Here is a 27913-nt window from a genome sequence, read left to right as displayed (position 1 = left end):
GCTCTTCTTGCTGCAGCATTTCTCTCTGGTGAGGAGCGATGGACCAGCCGCTCAACAGCCGACCCATCATCGGTAAGACTCGGCTTCATGTGCGTCTGTGTGTCGGTGTCCGGGCAGGGAGCGGTGGTGGATTCTGTTGGTTCTTATGTCATTTATCATGGAGAAGGTTCGAGAGAAGGTGAGTGTTTGAGTTATTATCTTACTATCTTACTAGTATGTCCTAATTTAATTTACCACTATACTCAATGCAGATTGTATCATTTTGGGTGATGGGATTTCTCTTATTTTTATCCACACACAAACACACACACACACACACTAACACACACACATGAAAGGAATCTGTATATAAATAAATTCATCCCATAGGAAATTCTAGTGCCAGTTTCCGTGAAAATTTCAGTCACAACAATAAACAACACAGTAAACACAACATAATGTGAAAAAAATATATATATAATAGGTAAGTCTTTGTCAACCGGCCACATACCACAAGCTGTTAACCTGCCCTGGAAGGATATTTGCTCACACTGAAGGTATTGCTTGCAATCATACTGGTTCCAAAATCGTTCACTTGAGATAACACCACAAAACCCCCATGTTATTACCAGGTGTGTATTGGGTGAAGGGAAACCACATGAACACTAATTTAAAGACATGAATGGGAATCAAACCCATGATCTTTGGTTTACGAGACCAACGCCTTACCATTCCCCTAAAAACACGTATGTAAGGCATACCCAAAGTAAATGGAAAGCTGTTCTTGAACCATTTGGAGTACATGCATGGTTTTGGTCTCTTCTGAAAAAGGCAAAGGAGAGGTACAGATGTTTGCTGTGCAGAAGAAAGATTTGTTATTGTGAACACAAACAAAGAAAAGAAATACTTTGACTTGATAGTAATTCTGAAGTGGCTCAGATGTCGTCAGCTGAAGTTCCTTCATATGAGCCCTGGAAGGATATTTGTTCACCCTGAAGGTGTTCTTTGTTTGAAGGTGTTGTTTGCGATCATACTGGTTCCTAAATTGTTCACTTGAGATACAACCATAACACCCCCATGTTATTACCAGGTGTTTATTGGGTGAAGGGAAACCACGTGAACACTAATTTAAAGGCATGAATGGGAATCAAACCCATGATCTTTGTTTACGAGACCAACGCCTTACCATTCCTCTAAAAACAAGTATGTAAGGCACACCCAAAGTAAATTGAAAGCTGTTCTTGAACCATTTGGAGTACATGCATGGTTTTGGTCTCTTCTGAAAAAGGCAAAGGAGAGGTACAGATGTTTCCTGTGCAGAAGAAAGATTTGTTATTGTGAACACAAACAAAGAAAAGAAATACTTTGACTTGATAGTAATTCTGAAGTGGCTCAGATGTCGTCAGCTGAAGTTCCTTCATATGAGCCCTGGAAGGATATTTGTTCACCCTGAAGGTGTTCTTTGTTTGAAGGTGTTGTTTGCGATCATACTGGTTCCTAAATTGTTCACTTGAGATAACACCATAAAACCCCCATGTTATTACCAGGTGTGTATTGGGTGAAGGGAAACCACGTGAACACTAATTTAAAGGCATGAATGGGAATCAAACCCATGATCTTTGGTTTACGAGACCAACGCCTTACCATTCCCCTAAAAACACGTATGTAAGGCATACCCAAAGTAAATTGAAAGCTGTTCTTGAACCATTTGGAGTACATGCATGGTTTTGGTCTCTTCTGAAAAAGGGAAAGGAGAGGTACAGATGTTTCCTGTGCAGAAGAAAGATTTGTTATTGTGAACACAAACAAAGAAAAGAAATACTTTGACTTGATAGTAATTCTGAAGTGGCTCAGATGTCGTCAGCTGAAGTTCCTTCATATGAGCCCTGGAAGGATATTTGTTCACCCTGAAGGTGTTCTTTGTTTGAAGGTGTTGTTTGCGATCATACTGGTTCCTAAATTGTTCACTTGAGATAACACCATAAACCCCCCATGTTATTACCAGGTGTGTATTGGGTGAAGGGAAACCACGTGAACACTAATTTAAAGGCATGAATGGGAATCAAACCCATGATCTTTGGTTTACGAGACCAACGCCTTACCATTCCCCTAAAAACACGTATGTAAGGCATACCCAAAGTAAATTGAAAGCTGTTCTTGAACCATTTGGAGTACATGCATGGTTTTGGTCTCTTCTGAAAAAGGCAAAGGAGAGGTACAGATGTTTCCTGTGCAGAAGAAAGATTTGTTATTGTGAACACAAACAAAGAAAAGAAATACTTTGACTTGATAGTAATTCTGAAGTGGCTCAGATGTCGTCAGCTGAAGTTCCTTCATATGAGCCCTGGAAGGATATTTGTTCACCCTGAAGGTGTTCTTTGTTTGAAGGTGTTGTTTGCGATCATACTGGTTCCTAAATTGTTCACTTGAGATAACACCATAAAACCCCCATGTTATTACCAGGTGTGTATTGGGTGAAGGGAAACCACGTGAACACTAATTTAAAGGCATGAATGGGAATCAAACCCATGATCTTTGGTTTACGAGACCAACGCCTTACCATTCCCCTAAAAACACGTATGTAAGGCATACCCAAAGTAAATTGAAAGCTGTTCTTGAACCATTTGGAGTACATGCATGGTTTTGGTCTCTTCTGAAAAAGGGAAAGGAGAGGTACAGATGTTTCCTGTGCAGAAGAAAGATTTGTTATTGTGAACACAAACAAAGAAAAGAAATACTTTGACTTGATAGTAATTCTGAAGTGGCTCAGATGTCGTCAGCTGAAGTTCCTTCATATGAGCCCTGGAAGGATATTTGTTCACCCTGAAGGTGTTCTTTGTTTGAAGGTGTTGTTTGCGATCATACTGGTTCCTAAATTGTTCACTTGAGATAACACCATAAACCCCCCATGTTATTACCAGGTGTGTATTGGGTGAAGGGAAACCACGTGAACACTAATTTAAAGGCATGAATGGGAATCAAACCCATGATCTTTGGTTTACGAGACCAACGCCTTACCATTCCCCTAAAAACACGTATGTAAGGCATACCCAAAGTAAATTGAAAGCTGTTCTTGAACCATTTGGAGTACATGCATGGTTTTGGTCTCTTCTGAAAAAGGCAAAGGAGAGGTACAGATGTTTCCTGTGCAGAAGAAAGATTTGTTATTGTGAACACAAACAAAGAAAAGAAATACTTTGACTTGATAGTAATTCTGAAGTGGCTCAGATGTCGTCAGCTGAAGTTCCTTCATATGAGCCCTGGAAGGATATTTGTTCACCCTGAAGGTGTTCTTTGTTTGAAGGTGTTGTTTGCGATCATACTGGTTCCTAAATTGTTCACTTGAGATAACACCATAAAACCCCCATGTTATTACCAGGTGTGTATTGGGTGAAGGGAAACCACGTGAACACTAATTTAAAGGCATGAATGGGAATCAAACCCATGATCTTTGGTTTACGAGACCAACGCCTTACCATTCCCCTAAAAACACGTATGTAAGGCATACCCAAAGTAAATTGAAAGCTGTTCTTGAACCATTTGGAGTACATGCATGGTTTTGGTCTCTTCTGAAAAAGGGAAAGGAGAGGTACAGATGTTTCCTGTGCAGAAGAAAGATTTGTTATTGTGAACACAAACAAAGAAAAGAAATACTTTGACTTGATAGTAATTCTGAAGTGGCTCAGATGTCGTCAGCTGAAGTTCCTTCATATGAGCCCTGGAAGGATATTTGTTCACCCTGAAGGTGTTCTTTGTTTGAAGGTGTTGTTTGCGATCATACTGGTTCCTAAATTGTTCACTTGAGATAACACCATAAACCCCCCATGTTATTACCAGGTGTGTATTGGGTGAAGGGAAACCACGTGAACACTAATTTAAAGGCATGAATGGGAATCAAACCCATGATCTTTGGTTTACGAGACCAACGCCTTACCATTCCCCTAAAAACACGTATGTAAGGCATACCCAAAGTAAATTGAAAGCTGTTCTTGAACCATTTGGAGTACATGCATGGTTTTGGTCTCTTCTGAAAAAGGCAAAGGAGAGGTACAGATGTTTCCTGTGCAGAAGAAAGATTTGTTATTGTGAACACAAACAAAGAAAAGAAATACTTTGACTTGATAGTAATTCTGAAGTGGCTCAGATGTCGTCAGCTGAAGTTCCTTCATATGAGCCCTGGAAGGATATTTGTTCACCCTGAAGGTGTTCTTTGTTTGAAGGTGTTGTTTGCGATCATACTGGTTCCTAAATTGTTCACTTGAGATAACACCATAAACCCCCCATGTTATTACCAGGTGTGTATTGGGTGAAGGGAAACCACGTGAACACTAATTTAAAGGCATGAATGGGAATCAAACCCATGATCTTTGGTTTACGAGACCAACGCCTTACCATTCCCCTAAAAACACGTATGTAAGGCATACCCAAAGTAAATTGAAAGCTGTTCTTGAACCATTTGGAGTACATGCATGGTTTTGGTCTCTTCTGAAAAAGGCAAAGGAGAGGTACAGATGTTTCCTGTGCAGAAGAAAGATTTGTTATTGTGAACACAAACAAAGAAAAGAAATACTTTGACTTGATAGTAATTCTGAAGTGGCTCAGATGTCGTCAGCTGAAGTTCCTTCATATGAGCCCTGGAAGGATATTTGTTCACCCTGAAGGTGTTCTTTGTTTGAAGGTGTTGTTTGCGATCATACTGGTTCCTAAATTGTTCACTTGAGATAACACCATAAAACCCCCATGTTATTACCAGGTGTGTATTGGGTGAAGGGAAACCACGTGAACACTAATTTAAAGGCATGAATGGGAATCAAACCCATGATCTTTGGTTTACGAGACCAACGCCTTACCATTCCCCTAAAAACACGTATGTAAGGCATACCCAAAGTAAATTGAAAGCTGTTCTTGAACCATTTGGAGTACATGCATGGTTTTGGTCTCTTCTGAAAAAGGGAAAGGAGAGGTACAGATGTTTCCTGTGCAGAAGAAAGATTTGTTATTGTGAACACAAACAAAGAAAAGAAATACTTTGACTTGATAGTAATTCTGAAGTGGCTCAGATGTCGTCAGCTGAAGTTCCTTCATATGAGCCCTGGAAGGATATTTGTTCACCCTGAAGGTGTTCTTTGTTTGAAGGTGTTGTTTGCGATCATACTGGTTCCTAAATTGTTCACTTGAGATAACACCATAAACCCCCCATGTTATTACCAGGTGTGTATTGGGTGAAGGGAAACCACGTGAACACTAATTTAAAGGCATGAATGGGAATCAAACCCATGATCTTTGGTTTACGAGACCAACGCCTTACCATTCCCCTAAAAACACGTATGTAAGGCATACCCAAAGTAAATTGAAAGCTGTTCTTGAACCATTTGGAGTACATGCATGGTTTTGGTCTCTTCTGAAAAAGGCAAAGGAGAGGTACAGATGTTTCCTGTGCAGAAGAAAGATTTGTTATTGTGAACACAAACAAAGAAAAGAAATACTTTGACTTGATAGTAATTCTGAAGTGGCTCAGATGTCGTCAGCTGAAGTTCCTTCATATGAGCCCTGGAAGGATATTTGTTCACCCTGAAGGTGTTCTTTGTTTGAAGGTGTTGTTTGCGATCATACTGGTTCCTAAATTGTTCACTTGAGATAACACCATAAAACCCCCATGTTATTACCAGGTGTGTATTGGGTGAAGGGAAACCACGTGAACACTAATTTAAAGGCATGAATGGGAATCAAACCCATGATCTTTGGTTTACGAGACCAACGCCTTACCATTCCCCTAAAAACACGTATGTAAGGCATACCCAAAGTAAATTGAAAGCTGTTCTTGAACCATTTGGAGTACATGCATGGTTTTGGTCTCTTCTGAAAAAGGGAAAGGAGAGGTACAGATGTTTCCTGTGCAGAAGAAAGATTTGTTATTGTGAACACAAACAAAGAAAAGAAATACTTTGACTTGATAGTAATTCTGAAGTGGCTCAGATGTCGTCAGCTGAAGTTCCTTCATATGAGCCCTGGAAGGATATTTGTTCACCCTGAAGGTGTTCTTTGTTTGAAGGTGTTGTTTGCGATCATACTGGTTCCTAAATTGTTCACTTGAGATAACACCATAAACCCCCCATGTTATTACCAGGTGTGTATTGGGTGAAGGGAAACCACGTGAACACTAATTTAAAGGCATGAATGGGAATCAAACCCATGATCTTTGGTTTACGAGACCAACGCCTTACCATTCCCCTAAAAACACGTATGTAAGGCATACCCAAAGTAAATTGAAAGCTGTTCTTGAACCATTTGGAGTACATGCATGGTTTTGGTCTCTTCTGAAAAAGGCAAAGGAGAGGTACAGATGTTTCCTGTGCAGAAGAAAGATTTGTTATTGTGAACACAAACAAAGAAAAGAAATACTTTGACTTGATAGTAATTCTGAAGTGGCTCAGATGTCGTCAGCTGAAGTTCCTTCATATGAGCCCTGGAAGGATATTTGTTCACCCTGAAGGTGTTCTTTGTTTGAAGGTGTTGTTTGCGATCATACTGGTTCCTAAATTGTTCACTTGAGATAGAACCATAAAACCCCCATGATACTACCAGGTGTGTATTGGGTGAGAGGAAACCACATGAACACTAATTTAGAGGCATGAATGAGAATTGAACCCATGGTTTACGAGACCAACACCTTACCGCTTGGCCACCACTTGGCCACATACCACAAGCTGTTAACCTGTTTAAATTCTGGTGAAATTCCTCTAAAAACACGCATGTAAGGCATACCCAAAGTAAATTGAAAGCAGTTATTGAACCTTTTGGAGAATATGCATGGTTTTTGGTCTCTTTTGAAAAAGGTAACACTCTGAGTTTTTGACCCCAACAGTCAGAATCACAGTAGGTGCTATTGGCATAGAGTAATAGAAGTTGGAAGTAGAAGGTTTTTATTTCCAGCTAAATATTTGTTGGTAAACAGATGCCTGCAGATGACTCTAGCTGGAACAGCTGTAATTAAACCTCACTCTTGATCCATAGCTAATTATAGACCAATATCAAACCTGCCCTTTTTTCCAAAATCCTAGAAAAAGTGTGTGTCTCTCTCTCTCTCTCTCTCTCTCTCTCTCTCTCTGATAGTTGTGTATGTGCGTTAACTGTCTCCTCTTCTCTGTAGGGGTGTTGGCAGATGAAGCCAGTAAAGAGAGTCAGGCTACAAGGGGCTATTCCTACATCCCTGCTTGCTATGTGAAATTCCTGGAGGCAGCCGGGGCCAGAGTCGTACCTGTCAGGTAGAACAACTCAAGAAGAATCAGACTCATGACTTCACTCTTTGCCGGAGAGTTCAGTTTTATGGCTTGTTCCTGAGATTCAGATTTCAACTGCATTCTTTTTCTGTTTCCTCCTCTTTTAAACAAATCATTTGCTTTAACACAACATGTGAATTACAACAAAAACAAATTGTTGTGATGTGGACGACCAGTTTAAATGTTTAAACATATTTTTTCTTCATCAGATTAAATCTCTCAGAAGAAGAATATACTAAGATATTCAACTCAATAAACGGGTGAGTTAACCACTGCTCTGCTCTCTGTATGTTTGTAGATGCTCCTCATTGTTATTACTCATGTGAAATCTACATGAATTGTGTTTAGACACATGTGAAGTGTCTCCGAGTGACATCATCTGCTAAGGATCTGTTCAGGATAAATGTGGAACCCGGTCTCCCTGCAGGTTTGTGCTGCCGGGAGGAAATTCCAATCTGCTGGAGTCGCCCTACAGTCGAGCCGCTGGTATAATGTTCAACTTGGCTCTGAGGGTAAACCAATCAAACCTGTTTAACTGATTTGAGTCCAGGTGAAGTGACTTCCTTCCTTTGCGGTGAAGATTCCAATCAGAGCCTCAACCCAGTTGTCATCAGTCAATCCTTGCTATTGCAATGCAAATCTGCATTGAGCTTTTCCTCTATTTCTTGCATTGCAAACTTAGAGCTCTCAATCTTTTCCTATGTATTCTGTCACATTTGTTTGACTAATGACTCTGGTCTTAAGAACATTGTAAGAATGTTGCTGCAGTGGGAAGATCCCTTGGTGAATATGTTGAACAGTTTGAGATTGAAGTTAAAAAGAACTTTATAAATAATGGATAAAACTGCAAGCATCAAATCATCATGAAAAGTTTTAAATGTCACTCCACCTCCCTCATCTTCACCTCCCTCTCTCCTCCCTCTCTCCTCCCTCTCTCCTCACTCTCTCTCCTCCCTCTCTCCTCCTGCAGGCCAACGATGCCTCAGACTACTTCCCCATCTTGGGATCTTGTCTTGGCTTCGAGATGCTGACTGTCTTAACAGCGAAGGAACACCTGCTCTCGCTCACTGACACCATGGCTGTGGCTCTGCCGCTCGACCTCACACCAAGTAATGTTCCCTGTCCTTTGCTCTCTCTCTTTGAGCGACCTCACATCATGAAGGGTTCTTCTGTTTTTCCTACACGAGGGACGTCTCACGTCCTTCGTGAAGTCAATGCCTTGATTTATAAGACTTTTCACTTGTAAGTTATATCATGAGGGATGATATGGACAGTTCTAATTTGAGCTGAACACAAGTTAAAGCCATGGATGAGAATTGAACCCATGACCTTTAGAATAGAACACCAACACCTTGGACAGTTCCCCTGTTGGTTAAACATGTTTTAAAATGACCTAATCTTTTCCCTTTCTGATTATTTGATGGAAACATGTTTTGAAGTCTGTGGGAAGATGCGGAATTCTTTTTATGGTTCTTCTTTTCTTCACTTCTCTTAGAAAAACTACTTCACACGTCCTCTGGGACGACATACGTCTAAAATGTTGAATGATATGAACAGTTCTGTAAAGTGATCTAATTTAACGGGATGATGGGGATTGAACAAATAATGTTTGGTTCACAGGAGCAAAAACTTTCCACTTGGACACTATACCCATGGGTTTTGAATTTCTGAGTACATTTACATACAGTGTGTACAAATCTATATTGATACTCAGGTCCAGCAAGAAACGGGTTTGAAAGACTGAACCCAGGAGAAGCTTAATAGTAGTTAAAACATACTTATAAGTCTCAACTTCTCACACAACATATACTTTAAATATTGTTCAGTCATATACTTTCTATTGATAGAGTTTAAGGTTCTTCTACTACAAGACTTTCCACCAATTAGTTTCCTTGGAGGAGATCTTGAGGTTTTACTTGAGACAGTTAGTGAGGGATTCCTTTTATAGGAATCCTGCTGGAAAAATATCTGTAAGAGCAAATTATCCTGATCAAATTCTGGATTCAAAATGTTATTGTGTTCTATCCCCAGCCTCCTCATTCATGGTGTTTGGTGTTGTATAATGCAAATGAGACACACCTTCACTCTTACAGCTATAATCAATGTAAAGTTACATTTTCAGTTCTACTAAGTTTTCCGCAGCAACAGCTGTGACATTGAACTCCACATGTGATCTCATTGAGTTGAAGGAACCTTGGCTGTCCCTCACTGACTCCAGTCAAAATGTCCAATGATGTTAGAGTCCAGGATTTAACAGATCCTCCTGCCTCACCACAAATCTGTGTCCGTCCTACAGTGGCCCGTTCCAGCCGTCTGTTTCAGAGTTTCCCCAAAGATGTGGTGAGGTCTCTGACCGAGGAAAACATCTGCCCCCACTTCCACAAGTGGAGTCTGTCCGCCGAGGTATTTCCTACTGGTCATTTACTGGTTTTCCACGTTTGTCTCTTCATCCTTCTACTTAGAACAACCTGACAGTGTAAATCTCACCTTATTCATTATTCATTAAGTTGTGGTATCATTTCCTGTAAACAAAAAAAGACTGAATACAACACATTTTTTCTTTATCTTGAAAGTAGTGTAGAAGACTATGGAGGACGATACATGACTTAAGTATAAATAAATAAATGTGCAAATATATTTAAGACATTTATTTAGACATTTCTATTGTTATTAACATATTTATTTATTTCTACATTTATTTCTACTTAAGTCATGTATGGTCCTCCATAGAAGATATACAGCTTATAGAAGCACCGTTCAAAGGCGTGGATGGGGATTGAACCCATGATCTTTGGTTTACGAGACCAACGCCTTACCACTTGGCCACCACGCCTCTGTTGTGCTAAATTCAGCAGCAAATCAATTATTTTATTCAGTGAATCAAACACAGTCTGAGTTCAGAAGTGTGTTTGTATGTGTCGGCACGAGTGAGCAAAGGAGAGGTACAGATGTTTCCTGTGCAGAAGAAAGATTTGTTATTGTGTAATATCGTGAACACAAACAAATCAACATGAAGAAAATAAATACTTTGACTTCATAGTAAATCTGCCGCGGCGCAGATGACGTTGCTTCATATGCAATATGTATTAGGTGAAGGACAAACCTGTGAACACTAATTTAAAGGCATGAATGGGAATCAAACCCATGATCTTTGGTTTACCAGATCAATGCCTTACCACTTGGTCACCACCCCGTATCTGACCTTGTGAGTTAAACACATTAGATTTACAAAATCCCCTTGGATTCTTTCATCTATGAGACCAGAGCATTTTAATCCAGACATTGATTAATGATGGTGTTTTCAGAACTGGGTTGAGATATTCGAGATATTGATCAGCCATCATCCTCCTAAGATAATGTAGTAGTTCTGACGTCCAAGGTATTTGATTGATTTTTGATGTTAACTCTTTGGATTTCAGAGCTTCAACGGGAATTCCAGGCTACAGGAGTTTTACAAGGTCCTGTCGACGAACCACGATGGGAAGCTAGAATTCATCTCCACTATCGAAGGTACCTTTCTTTCCTAGACACGGTAATCTGAGTGTAGTTTGATGTAAAGTGACCGTGAGCACGAAGGTCAGAGCAGATGAATCAGTTTCATGTTGGAAAACAGCTTTAATGAAACCAACTCCACAACGAGTCCTAGAAGATCGAGAGACGATCATCTGATAAGAAATAACTCTTTGTTTAATACTGACTGTAATTCCTCCGTGCATGAGTGAGGTGTGCTGACATTGTCTCTGGTGGTTTCCAGCCTACCAGTATCCAATTTATGGATTACAGTGGCATCCGGAGAAAACCCCCTTCGAGTGGATCGACAAACCGGGGATGATTCACTCCACCGCTGCAATAAGAGTCTCCTTCTACTCTGGCAGCTTCTTCGTCTCTGAAGGTAACACCAGGGATCTCATTTAGATCCACACCAAATTGTTCAGAGAGATTCACTCTCTACATGTATTCGGCTGTAACACAGTTGTCATGTAACTCCTTCATTTGAATTTCGTTTTGTTTAAGTAATCGTTGCAGAAAAGCTCCAAACTTTTCCAGAACATTAAGGAAAAACCAGCAGCTGCTGAAGTCCTTTTCTTTCTTTTGTTCACTTCCTCTCTCACTTCCATTCCAGCCAGGAAGAGCACCCATCGTTTCCCGAGTCAGGAGGAGGAAGAGAGAGCGCTCATCTACAACTACTCTCCCATCTTCACTGGCAATGGGTCCATCTTCATGCAGATCTATTACTTTGATTGATGCTGAACCCGTCACTGGAGGGAAATCTCAAACCTGATGGAGTCAGTGACATTGAAACCTCCAATGTAACAGCCACAATTAGCAACTTTAGCTGATTTGCTCAGTATTATGTGAATGCTGTGAAAAATAAAAGAAGAAGAAAGTGAAATAAAAGGATTCTGAGACAAAGAAGGAAAGAAGTTTGAAAATCAGGTAATGAAAAACTCAAAGAGCAGACGAAGACAAACCCCAAAAACCCAAATACACAAAACTCAAACAAAAAGGAAACTGCAAGTCCACAACAAACAAGTTACTGACACAAAAAACAACAATCTAAAATTACAAATCCTAAACTTGTCCTTTTATGAATTATTTTGACGACATCATCAATAAAAAGTCAAACCGTATTGCCCATGAGGTCAATAATATTGTTTCACATACACAAACACATTCATCAAATACTGTTAGGAATTAAAATGTTATCTAGTCTGTGTCTGATTGAACTCTATGCAATAAAGTTCGGAGGTGGGGGCATGAACAGTTTGGGCCAGATAAATGGCCTTCACACAAATGATTTAGAAATAACCTTTTCCTTCCTAGTGTTTAATCTTGAAATTACCTAGAAATGTGTGTGCATCACATTGTTGGTCTCACACCTGTCTTGTTATGGACAGAGTGACATTGTTGACAATGTTTTGATAAAGCAGGAACACAATATTATTTTTTCCAATGCCAAGAGAATGGTACGGTGGCCCTGAGAGCTCAACGAACAGCAACTTAAGAAAACACAAGCAAAGTAAGAAAAGAAGTCCACGCTGGTTTATTAACGTCCTCCCGGCTCCTCACACACAGTGAACGATGACAACTAACAGAAAAAGGATGTTGATGACGCGACAGTTTTTGCTGAAATAAAGTGACACCCAGTGGGTCATAATGCTTATGTTATCGTGTCTTAGCGCAGCGGTTCCCCGGTCTTGTTCCCAAACTGCGTTGCTAATTCAACAGCTGCAACAGCTTGAAGCTACACGGAGGCAGCTAGCTTCCCCCCAGCTTCCACACACAGTCAGCAGGGACACCCGATACTAACTACTACCAAGTGTTTGCTTCTAACCTGACGGTGTTTGAGAAACAGTGTCATGAGAGCCGTGGGATTAAAGTCAGCGGGTTTTTGCGCTGTTCCCACCGCAGTTAGCATGGTGGCTAGCCCGCTATCCCCGTTATCAAAGTTTGTTATATCCGTATGTGACCGTACACACATGCCGTAAGTGCTCTAACCAGCCACCGTCAGCCGGATTAATCATAGAGTTGTAGTTGTGATTTAGGTTTATTGTGATTTAGGGAATGAAACAGGAAGTTTGAGGTCCGAAAATGATGTCGTTAGCGGACCAATCACAGCCAAGAGCTATCCATGGGTTCTCCTCCATGCCGACGTGTAAAAATCTGAGCTGCACGAAAAGCTCTCCGAGGAGCCCCGGAGAGGGCGTTCCACGGCAAAGAAGGCGGTCCTATCTGTCCGTGTCCGTCAAAACGGAGAAGCATACATTGGACTTGAGCTCTGATCACGGAAGATGGTCCGATCTAGAGACATGCCGTCTTCTCCTATTAAACTGAATAAACAGCGCTAACAAGCAAGCCCCTGTTTGTCAGGCAATGCATTGTCACTAGTGTGCAGGGGTTTGAAACCTTTACTATCAGAAGAGAAATTTTGCCCCCTCTTCTGAGCGAGTGGGCGGGGTCCGGTCCGCCCGCTACACACACACAGACACTGAGACACACACACACACACACTGCAGAAGGGCTGAGAGCCGCATTCGGCTCCAGAGCTGCGGGTGGCCGACCCCTGTGTGGAACCGAATTTGTATGGTGTATTGGACGTTTTTGTGTCTGCTGTGGCAGCAGTGTCCATCACTTTTAGCTGTCCTCTGGAAACACTTCTGTTGTCGTTTCTTCTCTATTTGCAGCGCGTTTGTCTATTTGCACACATCGATGGAGGAGAGTGTGAGGGGCTGGTGGTCTGAAGTGAGCACAGCCTTGATAGCCGCCTCCTGGTTTTCCCTGTCAAAGCGAGCATAAAAGCTGTTGAGCTCGTCAGGGAAGGAGGCATCACTGTTTTGGGGGGTGGTGTTGGTGGGTTTATAGTCAGTTAAAGCCTGGATGCCTTGCCACATACGTCTGGGGTCGGAGTTGTTTTTGAAGTGCTCCTCAATCCTTAGCTGCCCCTCTTCAGGTCAGCCCTGAATGAACTGTAGGCCTGATCATCACCTGATCTGAAAGCGATGTCTCGTGCCTTCAGCAGTAGAATCAGAATCAGAATCAGAAGTATTTTATTGCCAAGTAGGTTTACACCTACAAGGTATTTGCTCTGGTAATAGGTGCATACAATAAACATAGGACATAAAAACACAATAACATAAAAACGCAATAAATACAACATACATAGGAAAGGCAATAAAAAATAGAAAACCAGTATATATTTACTCACTGTTTGCTTCTTATTTACTCATTTTTTTCCGATATTTATACAAAGTAACATTTATTTTTACATAAACATTTCTGGATAAAAATATGTAGAAGATAAAAGATATAAAAAGTGAAGTAAAAAGTGAAATGCAAAATGCAAAACAGTAAACAGTGTCCGATTGTAATATGCAATGAATGCAGTATAATATAATGTGATATGATATAATGTGTTAATTTAACACATCCTTGGTGTGAGGGGGCGGAATAGAAGACCGAGTCAGGTGGGGGTCCCGGGCCTTGTTGATAAGGCCAACTGCAGACGGGAAAAAGCTGCTCTTGTGGCGGGAGGTTCTGGTCCTGATGGACCGCAGCCTCCTGCCCGAGGGAAGAACCTCAAATAGTTTGTGACCCGGGTGGGAGGGATCAGCCACAATCTTACCTTCACGCCTCAGGGACCTAGAGGCAAACAGATCCTGTAGAGATGGCAGATTGCAGCCGATCACCTTCTCAGCAGAACGGATGATCCGCTGCAGCCTCCTTTTGTCGTTTGCGGTGGCAGCAGCGAAACCAGATGGAGATGGAGGAGGTGAGGATGGACTCGATGATGCAGGTGTAGAAGTGCACCATCATAGTCTTTGGCAGGTTGAATTTCTTCAGCTGCCGCAGGAAGTACATCCTCTGTTGTCCTCTTTTGGTGATGGAGCTGATGTTCAGCTCCCATTTGAGGTCTTGGGAGATGATGGTGCCCAGGAAGCGGAAGGACTCCGCAGTGACGACTAGGGCGTCTCTCAGGGTGATGGGGGTGGGTGGGGCTGGGTTCCTTCTGAAGTCCACAATCATCCCCACTGTTTTCCGAGCGTTGAGCTCCAGGTTGTTCTGCTCACACCAGGTCATCAGACGGTCAATCTCCCACCTGTAGGCGGACTCATCCCCACCAGAGATGAGCCCAATGAGGGTGGTGTCATCCGCGAACTTCAGGAGTTTGACGGACTGGTGACTGGAGGTGCAGCTGTTGGTATACAGGGAGAAGAGAAGAGGTGAAAGAACACAGCCTTGAGGGGAACTGGTGCTAATGGATCTGAATTCAGAGACATACTTACCCAGCCTCACGCGTTGCCTCCTGTCAGACAGGAAGTCTGTGATCCACCTGCAGGTGGAGTCAGGCACACTCAGCTGGGAGAGCTTCTCCTGTAGCAGATTCGGGATGATAGTGTTGAAGGCAGAGCTGAAGTCCACAAACAGGATCCTGGCGTAGGTTCCTGAGGAGTCCAGGTGCTGGAGGATGAAGTGGAGGGCCAGGTTGACTGCATCGTCTACAGACCTGTTGGCTCTGTAGGCAAACTGCAGGGGGTCCAGGAGAGGGTCAGTGATGGCTTTGAGGTGGAACAGCAAGAGGCGCTCAAATGCCTTCATCACCACAGAGGTCAGGGCAACTGGTCTGTAATCGTTGAGTCCAGCGATCTTGGTTTTTTTGCGGACAGGGATGATGGTGGAGGTCTTGAAGCAGGCTGGTACGTGACATGTCTCTGATCGGTGTTTGTAAGTGTTTATATCGTGCACTGTGCAGATTGTCAGTTTCTTTCTTTGGGTTCAATCTGGCTTGTTTATACCTGACATGTAATCTGATAATCCTCCTCATTAATGCTTCTGTCACATGACGAGAACAGTTGAAGACAAAGAAGCCAGACAATGGAAACATATCCTGGGTAATTAAAAGGTTTTCAAATCTTCCCCTCCCTCTCTCCTCCTGCAGGCCAACGATGCCTCGGACTACTTCCCCGTCTGGGGAACTTGTCTGGGCTTCGAGCAGCTGACTGTCTTAACAGCGAAGAAGCACCTGCTCACGCTCACTGACACCCACGCTGTGGCTCTGCCGCTCAACTTCACACAAAGTAAAGTTCACTGTCCTCTGCTCTCTTTGAGCGACCTCACATCATCACATCTCTACTGTTCCCACATGAGGAGCTTCACACGTCCTTATTCGACGGAAACACGTTTTTATAGACATCCTTGGTTTTGCGAGACTAACACTTGAACCCATTTCAATCAGTTAAGATGTCTTTTTCATGGCATCTTGAATATTATTGCAAAACAACCGTAGCACAATGATGTTTTTTGTTTTGGACATTTGATGTGGGATTCCTTTTATAGGAATCCTGCTGGAAAATTATCATAAAGAGCAAAATTATCCTACATACCTGCAGGACTCAAATAGTATATGTGTTCAATCCACAGCCTCTTCACTCATGGTGTCTAGTGATGTATGATGTGGGCGGAGCCAAAATGAATGAGACTGATCTGAATCTTCCTTTTTTAAACTTACTCACATAAGGGATGAATGGGGATTGAACCCATAAGTGAATTTAGACTGTGTCATACTGTTACAAATCTATATTAACCATCAGGCATAATTACCATATTCACAATGAAGGCATGAATAGAGATTGAACCCTGATGTTTGGTTGACGAGTCTCTGTGTCTACTAATATACATTGATACGCAGATTCAGTAAGAATTCTTTTTAAAGACTTTCCACCACTTAGTGTCCTTGGAGGAGATCTTGAAGGTTTTACTTGACACAGTTAGTGAGGGATTCCTTTTATAGGAATCCTGCTGGAAAATTATCTGTAAGAGCAAATTATCCTGATGAAGTCCTGGATCTCATCATTCATCATCATCTCTCATTTTCGTCCGCTTATCCGGGGTCGGGTCGCGGGGGGAGCAGCTCAAGCAGGGGGCCCCAGACTTCCCTTTCCCGGGCCACATTGACCGACTCTGACGGGGGGATCCCGAGGCGTTCCCAGGCCAGTGTTGAGATATAATCTCTCCACCTAGTCCTGGGTCTTCCCCGAGGTCTCCTCCCCACTGGACGTGCCTGAAACACCTCCCAAGGAAGGCGCCCAGTGGGCATCCTTACCAGATGCCCGAACCACCTCAGCTGACTCCTTTCTAAGTAAAGGAGCAGCGGCTCTAATCCGAGTTCCTCACGGATGGCTGAGCTTCTCACCCTATCCCTAAGGGAGATGCCAGCCACCCTTCTGAGAAAACTCATCTCGGCCGCTTGTACCCGCGATCTCGTCCTTTCGGTCATCACCCAGCCCTCATGACCATAGGTGAGGATAGGAACGAAGATCGACCGGTAGATCGAGAGCTTTGCCTTGCGGCTCAGCTCTCTTTTCGTTACAACGGTGCGGTAAAGCGAACGCAATACCGCCCCCGCTGCTCCGATTCTCCGGCCAATCTCACGCTCCATAGTACCCTCACTCGCGAACAAGACCCCGAGGTACTTGAACTCCTTCACTTGGGCTAAGGACTCATTTCCTACCCGGAGTAAGCAATCCATCGGTTTCCTGCTAAGAGTCATGGCCTCAGATTTAGCGGTGCTGATCCTCATCCCAGCCGCTTCACACTCGGCCGCCAGCCGATCCAGTGAGTGCTGAAGGTCACAGGCCGATGATCCAATGAGGACCACGTCATCTGCAAAAAGCAGTGACGAGATCCTCAGACCACCGAACTGCAACCCCTCCCCACCACGACTACTCCTCGACACCCTGTCCATGTATATCACAAACAGGATTGGTGACAAGGCGCAGCCCTGGCGGAGACCAGCTCCCACTGAGAACGAAACTGACTGGCTGCCGAGGACCCGAACACAGCTCTCGCTTTGGGAGTACAGGGATTGGATGGCCCTGAGGATAGACCCCCTTACCCCATACTCCCGCAGCACCTCCCACAGTTTCTCCCGGGGGACCCGGTCATACGCCTTCTCCAGATCCACAAAACACATGTAGACCGGATGGGCATACTCCCAGGCCCCCTCCAGGATCCTTGCGAGAGTGAAGAGCTGGTCCGTAGTTCCACGTCCGGGGTGAAAACCGCATTGTTCCTCTTCAATCTGAGGTTCGACGATCGGCCGATTTCCAGCACCTTGGAGTAGACTTTACCAGGGAGGCTGAGAAGTGTGATACCCCGGTAATTGGCACACACTCTCTGGTCCCCCTTTTTGAACAGGGGAACCACCACCCCGGTTTGCCACTCCTTTGGCACTGTACCCGACTCCCACGCGATGTTGAATAGGCGTGTCAACCATGACAGCCCCTCAACACCCAGAGCCTTTAGCATTTCTGGCTGGATCTCATCAATCCCGGGGGCTTTGTCACTGCGGAGATGTTTGACTACCTCAGTGACCTCCACCAGGGAAATTGACGACGAAACACCATCAACCTCGAGCTCTGCCTCCAACATAGAGGGCCTGTTATTCGGATTCCTGGATTCAAAATGTTATTGTGTTCTATCCCCAGCCCCCTCATTCATGGTGTTTGGAGTTGTATGATGTGGGCGGGGCCAATGCAAATGAGACACACCTTCTGTTTCGGAGTTTCCCCAAAGATGTGCTGAGGTCTCTGACCGAGGAAAACATCACGGCCAACTTCCACAAGTGGAGTCTGTCCACCAAGGTATTTCCTACTGGTCATTTACTGGTTTTCCTTTTCTAGCTCCTGTAGTTGTGGTATCGAGGCAAAGTATTTCTCTTGTAACCTAAATGAAGGTAAATGTAACCAAAGCTTTTCACAAGATGAGAACATTGAATTTGTGTGGATGTTCTTCCCCAAGGCAGATTACACACCCAACACTTTTCAAAGGCATGGATGGGGATTGAACCCATGATCTTTGGTTTACGAGACCAATGCCTTTCCACTTGGCCACCACACCACTGATTGTGACTTGTTATGGAATCAAATTAGTCTCTCGATGATGAATCGTCAGTATTTTGGTTACCACTTTTACCACAGTTATCAGGCTCAAACACATCGTCTATGACCTGTGAGCTCTAATCATTGCACCACACTACCAGCCTCACGTGATTGTATGTTCCTGCTTAAAACAAAAGGGATTCAATATGTTTAAAGTGCATGTATTCATTTACACAAAAGGAGCAAAGCGCGACTAAAACTCTATTGATGTTAAATGTGTGGATTTCAGAACTTCAGCGCGAATGGGTTCGATTCCCATCCATGCCTTTGAATAACTGTCAATGAGCAGTAACATTAACTGGTGAAATAAAATTGTATTGTGTGAAGGTTAGTTCATGGTGATGACCAATGAGTTGGTGCAGCAGGTGGTGCAAAACCATGAGCTACTTAAATAGTAAAACCTGTTCCTACTCAGTCCCTCCTCCCCTAACTGACAGTCTAAAGAACGGAAGAAAAGCTTGTTGGCTTAACTAGACTGTCCGGCACTAAGTGGTGCTACTCATGGGGCCCGAGGGGGCAGGGAAGCCACCTTGATACAGAAAAGGCTGTAACCGGAGTCTAAAGTGAATAAATGTGAAAGCAGTGACCACTGTCAGAGAATTGAAAACCATTCTCAACAGAGAATTGAAAACCTTGATAAATTACAGTATACTTGTAATATCAATTACTAATTACAAAAATAACGATTCTGAAATGCATCAAGACGAATCATCATGGACTCATGATGATTCATCATTCATCATGAGTGAAGGTCCAGCGTGAAGGTCCAGCGTGGAAGGTCACGCCTCTCGTGAGCACCCAGTCACCACAGTCATGTCAGACAGGCAGCACCTCCCACCTCCCAGATCCTGTTCCAGCTGTGGTGGCTCTTCTTGCTTGTGCTGCAGCATTTCTCTCTGGTGAGGAGCGATGGACCAGCCGCTCAACAGCCGACCCATCATCGGTAAGACTCGGCTTCATGTGCGTCTGTGTGTCGGTGTCCAGGCAGGGAGCGGTGGTGGATTCTGTTGGTTCTTATGTCATTTATCATGGAGAAGGTTCGAGAGAAGGTGAGTGTTTGAGTTATTATCTTACTATCTTACTAGTATGTCCTAATTTAATTTACCACTATACTCAATGCACATTGTATCATTTTGGGTCATGGGATTTCTCTTATGTTTATCCTCACACACACACACACACACACACACACACATGAAAGGAATCTGTATATAAATAAATACATCCCGTAGGAAATTCTAGTGCCAGTTTCCGTGAAAATTTCAGTCACAACAATAAACAACACAGTAAACACAACATAATGTGAAAAAAAAAATATATAATAGGTAAGTCTTTGTCAACCGGCCACATACCACAAGCTGTTAACCTGCCCTGGAAGGATATTTGCTCACACTGAAGGTATTGCTTGCAATCATAGTGGTTCCAAAATCGTTCACATAACACCACAAAACCCCCATGTTATTACCAGGTGTGTATTGGGTGAAGGGAAACCGCGTGAACACTAATTTAAAGGCATGAATGGGAATCAAACCCATGATCTTTGGTTTACGAGACCAACGCCTTACCATTCCCCTAAAAACACGTATGTAAGGCATACCCAAAGTAAATGGAAAGCTGTTCTTGAACCATTTGGAGTACATGCATGGTTTTGGTCTCTTCTGAAAAAGGCAAAGGAGAGGTACAGATGTTTGCTGTGCAGAAGAAAGATTTGTTATTGTGAACACAAACAAAGAAAAGAAATGCTTTGACTTGATAGTAATTCTGAAGTGGCTCAGATGTCGTCAGCTGAAGTTCCTTCATATGAGCCCTGGAAGGATATTTGTTCACCCTGAAGGTGTTCTTTGTTTGAAGGTGTTGTTTGCGATCATACTGGTTCCTAAATTGTTCACTTGAGATACAACCATAACACCCCCATGTTATTACCAGGTGTGTATTGGGTGAAGGGAAACCACGTGAACACTAATTTAAAGGCATGAATGGGAATCAAACCCATGATTTTTGGTTTACGAGACCAACGCCTTACCATTCCCCTAAAAACACGTATGTAAGGCATACCCAAAGTAAATTGAAAGCTGTTCTTGAACCATTTGGAGTACATGCATGGTTTTGGTCTCTTCTGAAAAAGGCAAAGGAGAGGTACAGATGTTTCCTGTGCAGAAGAAAGATTTGTTATTGTGAACACAAACAAAGAAAAGAAATACTTGGACTTGATAGTAATTCTGAAGTGGCTCAGATGACGTCAGCTGAAGTTCCTTCATATGAGCCCTGGAAGGATATTTATTCACCCTGAAGGTGTTCTTTGTTTGAAGGTGTTGTTTGCGATCATACTGGTTCCTAAATTGTTCACTTGAGATAACACCATAAAACCCCCATGATACTACCAGGTGTGTATTGGGTGAGAGGAAACCACATGAACACTAATTTAGAGGCATGAATGAGAATTGAACCCATGGTTTACGAGACCAACACCTTACCGCTTGGCCACCACTTGGCCACATACCACAAGCTGTTAACCTGTTTAAATTCTGGTGAAATTCCTCTAAAAACATGCATGTAAGGCATACCCAAAGTAAATTGAAAGCAGTTATTGAACCTTTTGGAGAATATGCATGGTTTTTGGTCTCTTTTGAAAAAGGTAACACTCTGAGTTTTTGACCCCAACAGTCAGAATCACAGTAGGTGCTATTGGCATAGAGTAATAGAAGTTGGAAGTAGAAGGTTTTTATTTCCAGCTAAATATTTGTTGGTAAACAGATGCCTGCAGATGACTCTAGCTGGAACAGCTGTAATTAAACCTCACTCTTGATCCATAGCTAATTATAGACCAATATCAAACCTGCCCTTTTTTCCAAAATCCTAGAAAAAGTGTGTGTCTCTCTCTCTCTCTCTCTCTCTCTCTCTCTCTCTCTCTCTCTCTCTCTCTCTCTCTCTCTCTCTCTCTCTCTCTCTCTCTCTGATAGTTGTGTATGTGCGTTAACTGTCTCCTGTTCTCTGTAGGGGTGTTGGCAGATGAAGCCAGTAAAGAGAGTCAGGCTACAAGGGGCTATTCCTACATCCCTGCTTGCTATGTGAAATACCTGGAGGCAGCCGGGGCCAGAGTCGTACCGGTCAGGTAGAACAACTCAAGAAGAATCAGACTCATGACTTCACTCTTTGCCGGAGAGTTCAGTTTTATGGCTTGTTCCTGAGATTCAGATTTCAACTGCATTCTTTTTCTGTTTCCTCCTCTTTTAAACAAATCATTTGATTTAACACAACATGTGAATTACAACAAAAACAAATTGTTGTGATGTGGACGACCAGTTTAAATGTTTAAACATATTTTTTCTTCATCAGATTAAATCTCTCAGAAGAAGAATATACTAAGATATTCAACTCAATAAACGGGTGAGTTAACCACTGCTCTGCTCTCTGTATGTTTGTAGATGCTCCTCATTGTTATTACTCATGTGAAATCTACATGAATTGTGTTTAGACACATGTGAAGTGTCTCTGAGTGACATCATCTGCTAAGGATCTGTTCAGGATAAATGTGGAACCCGGTCTCCCTGCAGGTTTGTGCTGCCGGGAGGATCTTCCGATCTGCTGGACTCACCCTACAGTCGAGCCGCCGGTATAATGTTCAACTTGGCTCTGAGGGTAAACCAATCAAACCTGTTTAACTGATTTGAGTCCAGGTGAAGTGACTTCCTTCCTTTGCGGTGAAGATTCCAATCAGAGCCTCAACCCAGTTGTCATCAGTCAATCCTTGCTATTGCAATGCAAATCTGCATTGAGCTTTTCCTATATTTCTTGCATTGCAAACTTAGAGCTCTCATTCTTTTCCTATGTATTCTGTCACATTTGTTTGACTAATGACTCTGGTCTTAAGAACATTGTAAGAATGTTGCTGCAGTGGGAAGATCCCTTGGTGAATATGTTGAACAGTTTGAGATTGAAGTTAAAAAGAACTTTATAAATAATGGATAAAACTGCAAGCATCAAATCATCATGAAAAGTTTTAAATGTCACTCCACCTCCCTCATCTTCACCTCCCGCTCTCCTCTCTCTCTCCTCCTGCAGGCCAACGATGCCTCAGACTACTTCCCCATCTTGGGATCTTGTCTTGGCTTCGAGATGCTGACTGTCTTAACAGCGAAGGAACACCTGCTCTCGCTCACTGACACCATGGCTGTGGCTCTGCCGCTCGACCTCACACCAAGTAATGTTCCCTGTCCTCTGCTCTCTCTCTTTGAGCGACCTCACATCATGAAGGGTTCTTCTGTTTTTCCTACACGAGGGACGTCTCACGTCCTTCGTGAAGTCAATGCCTTGATTTATAAGACTTTTCACTTGTAAGTTATATCATGAGGGATGATATGGACAGTTCTAATTTGAGCTGAACACAAGTTAAAGCCATGGATGAGAATTGAACCCATGACCTTTAGAATAGAACACCAACACCTTGGACAGTTCCCCTGTTGGTTAAACATGTTTTAAAATGACCTAATCTTTTCCCTTTCTGATTATTTGATGGAAACATGTTTTGAAGTCTGTGGGAAGATGCGGAATTCTTTTTATGGTTCTTCTTTTCTTCACTTCTCTTAGAAAAACTACTTCACACGTCCTCTGGGACGACATACGTCTAAAATGTTGAATGATATGAACAGTTCTGTAAAGTGATCTAATTTAAAGGGATGATGGGGATTGAACACATAATGTTTGGTTCACAGGAGCAAAAACTTTCCACTTGGACACTATACCCATGGGTTTTGAATTTCTGAGTACATTTACATACAGTGTGTACAAATCTATATTGATACTCAGGTCCAGCAAGAAACGGGTTTGAAAGACTGAACCCAGGAGAAGGAATCCTATAGGAATCCTGCTGGAAAAATATCTGTAAGAGCAAATTATCCTGATAAAATTCTGGATTCAAAATGTTATTGTGTTCTATCCCCAGCCTCCTCATTCATGGTGTTTGGTGTTGTATGATGTGGGCGGAGCCAATGCAAATGAGACACACCTTCACTCTTACAGCTATAATCAATGTAAAGTCACATTTTCAGTTCTACTAAGTTTTCCGCAGCAACAGCTGTGACATTGAACTCCACATGTGATCTCATTGAGTTGAAGGAACCTTGGCTGTCCCTCACTGACTCCAGTCAAAATGTCCAATGATGTTAGAGTCCAGGATTTAACAGATCCTCCTGCCTCACCACAAATCTGTGTCCGTCCTGCAGTGGCCCGTTCCAGCCGTCTGTTTCAGAGTTTCCCCAAAGATGTGGTGAGGTCTCTGACCGAGGAAAACATCTGCCCCCACTTCCACAAGTGGAGTCTGTCCGCCGAGGTATTTCCTACTGGTCATTTACTGGTTTTCCACGTTTGTCTCTTCATCCTTCTACTTAGAACAACCTGACAGTGTAAATCTCACCTTATTCATTATTCATTAAGTTGTGGTATCATTTCCTGTAAACAAAAAAAGACTGAATACAACACATTTTTTCTTTATCTTGAAAGTAGTGTAGAAGACTATGGAGGACCATACATGACTTAAGTATAAATAAATAAATGTGCAAATATATTTAAGACATTTATTTAGACATTTCTATTGTTATTAACATATTTATTTATTTCTACTTAAGTCATGTATGGTCCTCCATAGAAGATATACAGCTTATAGAAGCACCGTTCAAAGGCGTGGATGGGGATTGAACCCATGATCTTTGGTTTACGAGACCAACGCCTTACCACTTGGCCACCACGCCTCTGTTGTGCTAAATTCAGCAGCAAATCAATTATTTTATTCAGTGAATCAAACACAGTCTGAGTTCAGAAGTGTGTTTGTATGTGTCGGCACGAGTGAGCAAAGGAGAGGTACAGATGTTTCCTGTGCAGAAGAAAGATTTGTTATTGTGTAATATCGTGAACACAAACAAATCAACATGAAGAAAATAAATACTTTGACTTCATAGTAAATCTGCCGCGGCGCAGATGACGTTGCTTCATATGCAATATGTATTAGGTGAAGGACAAACCTGTGAACACTAATTTAAAGGCATGAATGGGAATCAAACCCATGATCTTTGGTTTACCAGATCAATGCCTTACCACTTGGTCACCACCCCGTATCTGACCTTGTGAGTTAAACACATTAGATTTACAAAATCCCCTTGGATTCTTTCATCTATGAGACCAGAGCATTTTAATCCAGACATTGATTAATGATGGTGTTTTCAGAACTGGGTTGAGATATTCGAGATATTGATCAGCCATCATCCTCCTAAGATAATGTAGTAGTTCTGACGTCCAAGGTATTTGATTGATTTTTGATGTTAACTCTTTGGATTTCAGAGCTTCAACGGGAATTCCAGGCTACAGGAGTTTTACAAGGTCCTGTCGACGAACCACGATGGGAAGCTAGAATTCATCTCCACTATCGAAGGTACCTTTCTTTCCTAGACACGGTAATCTGAGTGTAGTTTGATGTAAAGTGACCGTGAGCACGAAGGTCAGAGCAGATGAATCAGTTTCATGTTGGAAAACAGCTTTAATGAAACCAACTCCACAACGAGTCCTAGAAGATCGAGAGACGATCATCTGATAAGAAATAACTCTATGTTTAATACTGACTGTAATTCCTCCGTGCATGAGTGAGGTGTGCTGACATTGTCTCTGGTGGTTTCCAGCCTACCAGTATCCAATTTATGGATTACAGTGGCATCCGGAGAAAACCCCCTTCGAGTGGATCGACAAACCGGGGATGATTCACTCCACCGCTGCAATAAGAGTCTCCTTCTACTCTGGCAGCTTCTTCGTCTCTGAAGGTAACACCAGGGATCTCATTTAGATCCACACCAAATTGTTCAGAGAGATTCACTCTCTACATGTATTCGGCTGTAACACAGTTGTCATGTAACTCCTTCATTTGAATTTCGTTTTGTTTAAGTAATCGTTGCAGAAAAGCTCCAAACTTTTCCAGAACATTAAGGAAAAACCAGCAGCTGCTGAAGTCCTTTTCTTTCTTTTGTTCACTTCCTCTCTCACTTCCATTCCAGCCAGGAAGAGCACCCATCGTTTCCCGAGTCAGGAGGAGGAAGAGAGAGCGCTCATCTACAACTACTCTCCCATCTTCACTGGCAATGGGTCCATCTTCATGCAGATCTATTACTTTGATTGATGCTGAACCCGTCACTGGAGGGAAATCTCAAACCTGATGGAGTCAGTGACATTGAAACCTCCAATGTAACAGCAACAATTAGCAACTTTAGCTGATTTGCTCAGTATTATGTGAATGCTGTGAAAAATAAAAGAAGAAGAAAGTGAAATAAAAGGATTCTGAGACAAAGAAGGAAAGAAGTTTGAAAATCAGGTAATGAAAAACTCAAAGAGCAGACGAAGACAAACCCCAAAAACCCAAATACACAAAACTCAAACAAAAAGGAAACTGCAAGTCCACAACAAACAAGTTACTGACACAAAAAACAACATCTAAAATTACAAATCCTAAACTTGTCCTTTTATGAATTATTTTGACGACATCATCAATAAAAAGTCAAACCGTATTGCCCATGAGGTCAATAATATTGTTTCACATACACAAACACATTCATCAAATACTGTTAGGAATTAAAATGTTATCTAGTCTGTGTCTGATTGAACTCTATGCAATAAAGTTCGGAGGTGGGGGCATGAACAGTTTGGGCCAGATAAATGGCCTTCACACAAATGATTTAGAAATAACCTTTTCCTTCCTAGTGTTTAATCTTGAAATTACCTAGAAATGTGTGTGCATCACATTGTTGGTCTCACACCTGTCTTGTTATGGACAGAGTGACATTGTTGACAATGTTTTGATAAAGCAGGAACACAATATTATTTTTTCCAATGCCAAGAGAATGGTACGGTGGCCCTGAGAGCTCAACGAACAGCAACTTAAGAAAACACAAGCAAAGTAAGAAAAGAAATCCACGCTGGTTTATTAACGTCCTCCCGGCTCCTCACACACAGTGAACGATGACAACAGAAAAGGGATGTTGATGACGCGACAGTTTTTGCTGAAATAAAGTGACACCCAGCGAGTCATAATGCTTATGTTATCGTGTCTTAGCGCAGCAGTACCTCGGTCTTGTTTCCAAACTGCGTTGCTAATTCAACAGCTGCAACAGCTTGAAGCTACACGGAGGCAGCTAGCTCCCCCCAGCTTCCACACACAGTCAGCAGGGACACCCGATACTAACTACTACCAAGTGTTTGCTTCTAACCTGACGGTGTTTGAGAAACAGTGTCATGAGAGCCGTGGGATTAAAGTCAGCGGGTTTTTGCGCTGTTCCCACCGCAGTTAGCATGGTGGCTAGCCCGCTATCCCCGTTATCAAAGTTTGTTATATCCGTATGTGACCGTACACACATGCCGTAAGTGCTCTAACCAGCCACCGTCAGCCGGACAACGCCACTGGTTTAACACACTTGTCACATTAATCATAGAGTTGTAGTTGTGATTTAGGTTTATTGTGATTTAGGGAATGAAACAGGAAGTTTGAGGTCCGAAAATGATGTCGTTAGCGGACCAATCACAGCCAAGAGCTATCCATGGGTTGTCCTCCATGCCGACGTGTAAAAATCCGAGCTGCACGAAAAGCTCTCCGAGGAGCCCCGGAGAGGGCGTTCCACGGCAAAGAAGGCGGTCCTATCTGTCCGTGTCCGTCAAAACGGAGAAGCATACATTGGCCTTGAGCTCTGATCACGGAAGATGGTCCGATCTAGAGACATGCCGTCTTCTCCTATTAAACTGAATAAACAGCGCTAACAAGCAAGCCCCTGTTTATCAGGCAATGCATTGTCACTAGTGTGCAGGGGTTTGAAACCTTTACTATCAGAAGAGAAATTTTGCCCCCTCTTCTGAGCGAGTGGGCGGGGTCCGGTCCGCCCGCTACACACACACAGACACTGAGACACACACACACACACTGCAGAAGGGCTGAGAGCCGCATTCGGCTCCAGAGCTGCGGGTGGCCGACCCCTGTGTGGAACCGAATTTGTATGGTGTATTGGACGTTTTTGTGTCTGCTGTGGCAGCAGTGTCCATCACTTTTAGCTGTCCTCTGGAAACACTTCCGTTGTCGTTTCTTCTCTATTTGCAGCGCGTTTGTCTATTTGCACACGTCGATGGAGGAGAGTGTGAGGGGCTGGTGGTCTGAAGTGAGCACAGCCTTGATAGCCGCCTCCTGGTTTTCCC

General features: G+C 42.8%; 1 protein-coding gene, 1 long non-coding RNA gene and 3 other non-coding genes across 5 annotated transcripts; 2 read left to right on the top strand and 3 right to left on the bottom strand.

Moving 5' to 3' along the window:
- The first annotated feature begins 38 nt into the window (after positions 1 to 38).
- Positions 39 to 26122, top strand: LOC128458328 (gamma-glutamyl hydrolase-like). Its single transcript, XM_053443116.1, has 13 exons — positions 39 to 72; positions 7130 to 7244; positions 7469 to 7519; positions 7687 to 7771; positions 15697 to 15835; positions 21695 to 21809; positions 22034 to 22084; positions 22252 to 22336; positions 22760 to 22898; positions 23920 to 24026; positions 25031 to 25121; positions 25366 to 25503; positions 25735 to 26122. Exons 1-13 carry the CDS (start codon positions 39 to 41, stop codon positions 25854 to 25856), a joined length of 1272 nt encoding a protein of 423 aa, XP_053299091.1. The 3' UTR covers positions 25857 to 26122.
- On the bottom strand, positions 10021 to 10092 carry trnat-cgu (transfer RNA threonine (anticodon CGU)). The gene has a single exon. It is a non-coding gene; the product is annotated as a tRNA-Thr (tRNA).
- LOC128456156 (uncharacterized) lies at positions 10677 to 11568 on the top strand. Its single transcript, XR_008341797.1, has 3 exons — positions 10677 to 10769; positions 11014 to 11151; positions 11383 to 11568. It is a non-coding gene; the product is annotated as an uncharacterized LOC128456156 (long non-coding RNA).
- On the bottom strand, positions 18585 to 18656 carry trnat-cgu (transfer RNA threonine (anticodon CGU)). The gene has a single exon. It is a non-coding gene; the product is annotated as a tRNA-Thr (tRNA).
- trnat-cgu (transfer RNA threonine (anticodon CGU)) lies at positions 24373 to 24444 on the bottom strand. The gene has a single exon. It is a non-coding gene; the product is annotated as a tRNA-Thr (tRNA).
- Positions 26123 to 27913: the final 1791 nt, after the last annotated feature.

The sequence above is a fragment of the Pleuronectes platessa genome, chromosome 2, assembly GCF_947347685.1.
Source record: "Pleuronectes platessa chromosome 2, fPlePla1.1, whole genome shotgun sequence".
NCBI classification, from domain to species: domain Eukaryota; kingdom Metazoa; phylum Chordata; class Actinopteri; order Pleuronectiformes; family Pleuronectidae; genus Pleuronectes; species Pleuronectes platessa.
The sequence above is the reverse complement of the archived record's forward strand: the minus strand, read 5'-3'. Positions and strand labels throughout refer to the sequence as shown.

Bases quoted from the DNA above. Each gene is read 5' to 3' on its own strand.
- LOC128458328 (XM_053443116.1), top strand. From the start codon at position 39: ATGGACCAGCCGCTCAACAGCCGACCCATCATCG. The intron at 15,836-21,694 runs GTAAAGTTCACT...TGTTCTCTGTAG, and splicing joins GCCGCTCAACTTCACACAAA to GGGTGTTGGCAGATGAAGCC. The intron at 25,504-25,734 runs GTAACACCAGGG...CTTCCATTCCAG, and splicing joins CAGCTTCTTCGTCTCTGAAG to CCAGGAAGAGCACCCATCGT.